The 9,568-nt window shown below is 36.2% G+C and overlaps 1 protein-coding gene across 1 annotated transcript; it reads left to right on the top strand.

Annotated features, from left to right (window-relative positions):
• The first annotated feature begins 2,137 nt into the window (after positions 1–2,137).
• Positions 2,138–2,767, top strand: LOC148568089 (uncharacterized). The gene has a single exon (XM_088484657.1). The coding sequence runs from the start codon at positions 2,138–2,140 to the stop codon at positions 2,765–2,767; it is 630 nt and encodes a 209-aa protein (XP_088340783.1).
• Positions 2,768–9,568: the final 6,801 nt, after the last annotated feature.

Here is a 9,568-nt window from a genome sequence, read left to right as displayed (position 1 = left end):
TCGGGTTTAGGGTATGAATAGTGCCCCAGGCAGGTCGGTCATTCCGTCCTTCTCGGGTCAGCTTGCATCCTTTGAGATGCCTCTTGAAATACGAAACGTTTGCATTAAATGTTGCGCTTGTTTTGAGTGCGACAGTTTCCTTGGGAAATCGCGAGCGCTTTTAAGGCTCATTAATTTGGGCTTTTATTCCTTTTGCCATTTCGTTTTTCCTCCCTTTGCTTTTTTAAAATCAGGGGAACTTGGTTCATTTTCTTTTTCCGCTTTTGTCTGTTTCATTTTGTTTGGAGAAAGAAGCTTTCTTTCACTCGTCCTTTGGCTGCCCCTGCCTTCTTTTCCTGGATTTTCGGTACTTTCGTTGCTTGGTGGGGATCATTCATGAGTTTGCTGCTTGCTCATTATCATTTCCGCTTCTTCTTTCCAGATTGGTATTTTGTTCCCTTCGTCTGTGCTCTCTGTTTGATGGTGATCGCAATTCTTCTTTTTTGTTTACGTGCTTGCTTCTGGGTGCGTTGCATGTTTGTTATTGCTTTAAAGTTTTTATCTTTTCCTACTGTTGCTGAATGGCTAGGGATTGTGGGTTTTTGATCTTTTTGATCTTTTTGATTTTACATTTGCTTTAAACGTTGCGCTTGTTTCGAGTGCGACAGTTTCTTTGGGAAATCGCGAGCGCTTTTAAGGCTCATTAATTTGGGCTTTTATTCCTTTTGCCATTTCATTTTTCCTCCCTTTGCTTTTTTAAAATCAGGGGGACTTAGTTCATTTTCCTTTTTCGCTTTTGTCTGTTTCATTTTGTTTGGAGAAAGAAGCTTTCTTTCACTCGTCCTCTAGCTGCCCCTGCCTTCTATTCTTGGATTTTCGGTACTTTCATTGCTTGGTAGGGATCATTCGTGAGTTTGCTGCTTGCTCATTGTCGTTTCTGCTTCTTCTTTCCAGATTGGTATTTTGTTCCCTTCGTGTGTGCTCTCTGTTTGATGGTAATCGCAATTCTTCTTTTTGTTTACGTGCTTGCTTCTGGGTGCGTTGCATGTTTGTTATTGCTTCAAAGTTTTGATCTTTTCCTACTATTGCTGAATGGCTAGGGATTGTGGGTTTTTGATCTTTTTTATCTTTTTTGAGTTTGTGCTTCTATCTGTGCCTCCAAAGGGTGTTTCTGGGTCACAGCGTCAGTAGTTTCGTGATCCTAGGGCGCCCTTTGATGTCTTGTTGTTGCTTGTTGGCCATTTCTCTTGTTTTTTGCTTTTTTGGCTGAGTTGGTGGTGGTGACGTCTTTAGTTTTTCTTGCTGTAGGTATAGTGTCTATGTCTCGAAAAAATATTGTTGAAATGTCCACGAAGGTTCCTCTTGGTATGGCTGATTGGCTAGACTCTGTAGTGTTGGGTTGTGTTACTGTAGCAGACCGGGAATACTGTGAGAAGTTTAGGAGGTTTCATAGGATTTGTGGGAATAGAGAGGATGAAAAAGATTAGGAGCTAGTGGCTCCCGATCCTGAGGAGCGGGTCAGCTTTCCTCCTTTAAGTCGGACAGAGCGTCTGTTCTTCTATGCCTAGGACTGTTTTTCACCAAGTTAGGTATTACCATCTCGTTTACTGAGTTTGAGACTGAGATTCTTTGGAACTGTAACCTTGCCCCTACTCAGCTTCGTCCCAACTCCTGGGCTTTTATGAAAATTTTTCAGCTGTTGTGTCAGGAGTTGGGCATCCGACCTTCCCTCTGTTTGTTTTTATATTTGTTTGTGTTGACAAAGCCTGGGGTGGCCAAGAAGAAGGCTTCTTGGATATCTTTCTGAGCTAATCAAGGAAGAAAGGTTTTCGCCATTTTTGACGACTCTTTCCATGATTTTAAGAATTTTTATTTCAAGGTACGGGCTGTGGATGAAGTTCATCCCTTCTTTTTAGACGAGAATAAGGAGCTCTCTTTTCCCCTTTGGTGGCAGGAGAATCTTCTAGTGCTTAAGTACCCTTTAGAGAGTCTAGATGAGGTAGAGAGGGCCTTTGTGGGTGTGTTGGAGGAGCACTGGGGGTAGCCTCCTCATTTGGACACGAAGAAGTTTTTAGGTAGTGCCCGACTTTCTTTGCTTTTTATTATCTTGTTTTAGTTGTGGTTTTTTGTAACTATTGCGTTTCCTGTTTTTCCAGAGATGGCTTCGGGATCTGATTCTATGAAATTTCTTCGCAAAACTAAGAAGACTGTCGCGGCAGCGAATTTACAGCGGAAGGCGACATGGGAGAGCACTACTCAACTTCCTCCGAAGAAGCCGGACTTAGGTCCTCAAGGTCCAAGGAAGATTATACCGACCCTTAATGTCCGTTTGGTTCCTACTGACCCGCCGCTTGCTAGTTCTAGTGTTGCTTCGTCTCCTTCTTCCTCCGGACCTTCTCCCAAGAAGCAGAAGACATCCGGCGCTTTTGATATTAATGATAAGGATTTTGATGGTGTGGCCTTCACGGAGGAGCATATTGCTCCCTACGATTTTGTCTCTATCGACGACATGTCCATCCTCAAGAGCTTTCATTATATGGCCCGCAACTGTGTTCGGATGGCTAATCTGAACGCTGCATTGGCAAAGGAGTTCAAGAAGGTCCCTATCAATGCCACACACGCCTTTTTGGGGAGTGCCAAGGCTGAGTTTGAGAGGGTTAAGAGTTTGAGGTCCGAGCTAGAGGCGATGAACGTGGGGTTGGAGCTTTCGCTGAAGAATGAGAAGTCCCGAGCTACTGCTGTTGAGGCCGCTTCTAATCTAGCGGAGGAGATGGCGAAGAAGGCTTAGGAAAGCTATACCCAGACATATGCCAAGCTGCCTGAAGTGAAGGAGAAACTTCAATCTTCTTATGATGATTATGCCGAACTTCAGGGTTGTAACATCCCTTCCAGCAAAATACCTTGCTTAAGTCAGGGTATTTCTACTAGAAAGAACGTTACGTGACCTTTTCTAATATTAACTACTTAGTTACTGAACCTTTGTATCGATTTTGCGTTTCAGTTTTAAGAAAAATGCCAGAAAATTTTGTTTGTTTTTTTTTTTCATTAAAGACATATATCAAGGATAAACATTGCAAATAATAATAACAATAACATAAGTATTATTAATAGTAATTCTTATACATAAGAAGTCATATAAACCCAGATACAACACCTACCCCTCTGTTAAAATAAAACCTCAAAGGACCAGAGCGAGGGGACTCTCTGACAGCAATTAAAACCATAAAGAAAGCCTACTAATCGCTTGCAGCTTCATATTGCATCTTCAAACCCGAGTCTCTGAAAGGGTGGAAAATTTGGGGGTGAGAACCAAACCACATGTTCTCAGTAGAGGTCAAGAATGCCGTGAAAGTAAAGAACAAAGCGCAAATAGTTAATTTCATTTAGAGACATCTAAAAGAAAATTAACCTTCTTTAAAAGCATTAGTTAATTATTCAAAATCCTAGACCCGTATTTTCTTTATAAAACTCTTAAAAGTTTCCTAAACTGTATGAATGACCAACCTGTTCCAAGCAAAGGTTCATTAAGTCTATGCTGAACCAGTTTGATTTTTCATACTTTACAAGACCATAACATAAAAGAAGTTACCTACGCGGTATAAATGATCATCCTACACCAAGCATAGGTTCATTAAGTTTATGCTGAACTAGTCAGATACTTTATATAGAACTAGACCTCAAATGTACCAGTCATGGCCTCAGGCCCAAACAACTCAATCAACATCCAATCACCACAATCCAAACAATCAGTTACAAACACAGGTAATGAGGTTCAAACACAATCAAGAGCAATTACATCAAGTATAGCAATTAGCAGTTAAACAGAATTATTCACTTAGGATAACCAAATACATTATACACACCCAAACAATGTCACATAGATGCATATGATGAATGTCTAGTCCTAGTGCAGGCCATGAGCTCATGTGTCGGTTAGCACCTGCATTCCCGACATTTATCCTGTCACGAGTTCACGATTTCCCGAATACGATTTTTCGTTCAAAAAAATGCACATATAATTATTAGCAGCTCTATTGAGACAGCCTCTACTTTCTACTCGCAGGAAATATACTCTTGGGAACAGAAAATTGCTGTAGGTATCCTAGTTTTCCTACAGAAGCTCTTGTATTGCTTTAAGCAACAGATAAATAAATATTATCTCTTGGGTTGCATTAAGCAACAAATAAGCAAACAATATCTCTTGGGTTGCCTCAAGCAACAAACAAACATCTCTTGGGTTGCTTCAAGCAACAAACAAATAAATAAATATCTCTTGGGTTGCCTCAAGCAACAGATAATCATAGAATAAGTACTTTACTCTTTCCTTTTTCTTTCATAATTGCAAGTACGCAAGCGAGACAAGACCCACGCCCTTGCTAACAATCTCGTATACCAAATAATCTTTTCATAAAAGAATCATTGAAGTTATTATCATTAAATAAGCCTTAAATATTGATTTTGATTAAGTCCTTATACTTTTATAAAAATTTGGACATAACCTCCTTTAAAAATAGGACTTAGCCACCCTTACGGGTCCCAACCAAACAATTTACCAAACTCTTTTCAACCCCTCCAATAGCAAATCAATTTAGAATCAAACAAATTCCAACATTGAATCAACCCTATGACGCTAAGGTTAATCTTTAATTTTATGAACTCATAACTCTCACTCAGACATTCTCAACACTCTATCTTCTTTTCTGTTTTTAATATAGCAAGTAAATTCATAATTGCGCAAACTTTATGTCCAAGCGTTCATCTTGAGACAAGCTTTCTAACAAACCATAGATCCTAATTTTCTGGTTTCTCTATCCTTAGAAATAAAGGAAAAACTGTGACTGCTCTGCAGTGCGTAAAACCAGAAAAACAGCAGTAGCATGTGATATTCAAAATTCAATATAAAATCCAAGTTAAATCCCATGACTTTAAAAGTTATTATAGTTTAAATCCACTCATCCAGGTTTCTTTTTCAATTGGTTCCAGTCAATATCATTTTTAATGAAGAAGTTATATAACCTAGAAGTTCAATAATTTTCTGCAGAATTCTGTTTTAAAAGTTAATGAACTTATCTTCTTCCAAGTCCCATAACTTACTCATTAAAACATGGATAGCCCTGAAATTTAAGTCACATATGCTAAACATACTTAATTTTCACTTCCAATTGGTTGCACCTCGATATCCAACCAGGTTCAAAATTTATAAACTCTCAAATTTACTGATTTAAGAAAACAGAATCTGGCCTTTACTGCATAATGCATCGTATTTCAAAAATTCGTATCTTTTAAACCGCAAGTTCAACCATTCTAAAATTTTATGAAATTAAAATAATAGGACTAAAGTTTCATTTAAAATTGGTTTCACTTCAAAATTCAACTCGGAACATTCACAGCAGAACCAACAAGTTACTGCTGTTCCAAAAATTCTGCAGTAAAAATCAGATCCCACAACCATTACTCAAAAATTCACCATAAATCTTATATTTAATGAAAAGATCTTAAACTCTCCAATTCAGTCCCAATTATTCCCAAGTTTAACCAGGACTTAGTTCAACGCAATTCTGATCATCACATAATTAGTTACAGGCTTTCGAAATTACTGTTTTCACTTAAAGATAATGCAGAAAATAAGATTTTACGGCTTAACTTTGAAAAATCATAACTAAATCTTCAGTTAATACGAAACCTTTAAATTTAAACCCTGATGAACGAATTTTGCTCAATGGTCTAGATTTTCTTCTTATAGAAAGAAATACTTCGTTGTAAGCATAGCTCCAAACCATCAAACAATTTCCACATCAAAAATTTTGAGTTGTCACATGTAACAAACCCCGAATAAGAATTAACCAGAGTATTTAGACTCTGGGTCATCTCACAAGAAATTACAATTAAGTGCTCAATTATTGGCTATAAAGAACAAGGGGGTTTGATTTTCAATGGGCAAGAAAAATAAATGGCAAGAAAGTAAATTAAGCAAGTAATTAAAGAAAGCAAGATAAAGAACTCTTGGCTAAGACTTAGGTAATTGAGATCACCATCCTTGTCTACAAACCATATATTGATAATTACGAGAGGCCAAGCTCATTAAGTCTACTTCCAAAAGTCTTAAGTACGTAATATCTACTCCTAGACTTGAAGTACGTCAAATGGCTTTGATCACATCAACCCATAAGTCCCAACCTACCTACTAATTAGATTAGTAGTGGGTTAGCGTCAATGAGTATCAAATTGATCACCAAGGGTTCTCAAATTACCAATTCAATGAGACCCAATGACTCAAGGTCACTCAATTCCCTTAGCCTAGGCCAAGAGTCAAGAAAACTACTCAAGAACTAAAGGAAACATTATATCAAACACCTAGAGTGCAAGAAAAGTAAACATCACAAATTGCAAGAATTAATGAAACCCATAACTAACATAAGCAAGAAATCAACACTAACAATCAAGATCAACATAAAAGAGACATGAAAACATAAATTTACATTAGAAGAAAATGGAAATCCAACAAGGGTTCATAAGCATAAAAGTAACAAAATGAAGGAAATGAACAAGTAAAACTAAAAGATCAAAGATGTAATACAAGAAATTAAGAAGAAAAACTAAATCAAAACAAGAATTGAAAGAGAAAATTGAGAGTGATTAACCTAAACTACCCTAAAATCTAGAGAGTAGAGAGAGCCTCTCTCTCTAGAATTCTACCCTAAAACATGATGAAAACTAAACTATGACTACTTGGTTCATTCCCCCTTCAATCCTTAGGTTCAATAGCATCAGAAATGGGTTGGATTGGACCCAAAATGAGTTGAAAAATCGCTGGGGGCAATTTCTCTTTAGTGGACCCACGTGCTCCATCGGCGCGCACGCGTACATGGCGCGTGTGCGCCCCTGAACGCGAAGCAACATATAGAAAATTTTATATCATTGCGAAGCCCCAGATGTTAGCTTTCCAACGCAACTGAAACCGCTTCATTTGGACCTCTGTAGCTCAAGTTATGGTTGTTTGAGTGCGAAGAGGTCGGGCTTGACAGCTTTACGGTTCCTTCATTTCTTCATGAGTTCTCCCACCCTACATGCTTTTCTTCTCACTTCTTCTATCCAATACTTGCCTTATGAACATGAAATCACTCAACAAACACATCAAGGCATCGAATGGAATTAAAGTGGATTAAAATCACTAATTTAAGGGCCTAAAAAGCATATTTTTACACTTAAGCACAATTCAAGGGAGAATTACAAAACCATGCTATTTCATTGAATAAATGTGGGAAAATGTGATAAAATCCCCCAAATTAAGCACAAGATAAACTACAAAATCGGGGTTTATCAAATACTAACAACTACACTTGTTAAAGTTTATTCAGATTTTAATCTCATACCATTTCGATCACTAGCAAATTACTAGGCCGTCCTCAAAGTAACCATTCTATTTTGAAAACTAGATTCTTAATAATAGTTTAGTCTTTTAGGCCCTAATTCTTCAAAATTCTCAACCATTTATACATAATCAGTCAAAACCACAATCCTCTACTAATCTCAAGTCACTTTCACAGCCATAGCAATATACCAAACAACCATTTCAACAACCAACAATCAATAATTCAATCATCTACCAGACATAATTACAATCAATTCAATCACAGCACCAAGCACAATCGCAATCACAATCCTACATTCATATAATCAATTAATTACTCACAACTATTAATACTATTTGCAGTTATTCAGTAAACCTTGTTGGCATTCCTAAATTAAAATCATTTTAAACTCCCTACCTCGATTAGCTAAACCGGAAGGAATTAACCACGATAAACCTGCTCTTTTTGAATTCATAGCAGTAGCAACAATTCCAACATTATTGGGACGCGGCAGCAGCATCAACCATGATCACACTCCAAAAACAACAATTTTGACAGCTCCAGCAGAACACAGCAACACTAAAACAAAGGTATCGGCTACCGTAATTCAAATAAGAAAATAGCAAAGAAGCAAAATTCTAAATAGAACAAGAGTGGAAACATTACAGGATTATGAATGGAGGTTCAGAGTCAAAATGAAGAAGATGGCGCAACAGTTTGTCTTCTCTAGTGATGAGCTCCAATTGTGGCGATTCCAACGAATACAGTATAATTAGGAATATTAGAGGCCGAGACAGGATCATTTCAAAGGGACAATGGTTCAGAAATGGTAACTCTAATAGCTAGGACAGAATTGACTCACCCACAACGATAGCGGCGACCAAGAATTCCAAAGACAAACCCTAGTAGCAACGGCAGCGGCGCTGCCTCCTCCCAGCCATCGTGTTCTCCTTCTTCCTGTACGCGTTCTACTTCGCTCATCACCTTGCTTCATGCGGTGGCGTTCTCCTCCTATAGTGACTTGAACGGTGGCGGCTATCCCAAATAGAGACAGCGACATCGTCTCCCCTTCTCTCCACGCGCAGCAGCTCTGATCGATGATGGTAGCAACGACGGATGCACGAGGATGACGAAGTTGAAGACTTCTTGATCATCCCAGCGTCTTCCTCCTAATCCCTTACTCCCCGACTCCCGACTTCTCCATCTCCCCCTCTCGATCTCTCTTCTTCCCCCTTCGAGCCCCTCTTTCTCTCTTCACTGTTTCTTTCCTTTTCTCTGAACGTATGTAGTGTGTGTTTTGTGAAATTAGGGTATCAATTAGGAAATTTGTGATCTTAAATTAAATTAGATTTTGATTTGATAAATTAGGGAAAAATATATACAAGTAATATAACAATTTTACAAAATATTCATGACAGGATAACAATTTAGAATTCAAATATAATTCTATAAAGATTACTTTTAAAACGCATGAGATTTTATCTATCAATCTATTAACGAGCTCAAATAATTATTTTTAATTTAAATCATAAAGTAAATATATTAATCACATTTTTATAAAAAGTAGTTTAAACTCAATATTCAATTATTCAAATTAAATGATATAATTTTTTATTATTTTTCTATCACCGAAACTTTAATTTCAATTTACAAAATATCTAATTATAATAAAATTACTTAAACTTTAAGTATTTATAAAAATCCATTTAATCATTCCTAATAAATCAATCTCAAAGAGCTCAAACTAATAAAATAAACCATAATTTATCCATAATAAAAATTATTTAAATTATATAATTTTCAAAATACATAAAATAACCAACTATAAAATTTTACACAAGAATATTAATTGAATTAACTCCAAATATTAGTAAACTAATTTAATTACTCTTAATTAATTAATTTATAAAATAAGATATCAAACTAATAAAATAAATCGTAACTTTTTCAGGATAAAAGTTACTTAAATTAAATTATATAATTCTTTCTTATTTTTCAATTACTAAAATTATACAAAATATTCCATTATATAAAATTACATTAAGAATCTTAATTGGTTTAAAATGAAATTATCTCTGAATCTATTTAATTATTTCTAATAAAATAATTTTTAAAATTATAAAGTTTAAACTTAATAAAATAAAATCACAATTTATTCATAATTAGATTTTCAAAAATGTGGGATGTTACATTCTATCCAACTTACAAAAATTTTTGCCCTCAAAAATTGATATAAG

Source organism: Arachis ipaensis, chromosome B4 (assembly GCF_059453495.1).
Source record: "Arachis ipaensis isolate K30076 ecotype BB chromosome B4, ASM5945349v1, whole genome shotgun sequence".
NCBI classification, from domain to species: Eukaryota; Viridiplantae; Streptophyta; class Magnoliopsida; order Fabales; family Fabaceae; genus Arachis; species Arachis ipaensis.
Note: the sequence above shows the minus strand (reverse complement) of the source record. Positions and strands in the feature narration are given on the sequence as shown.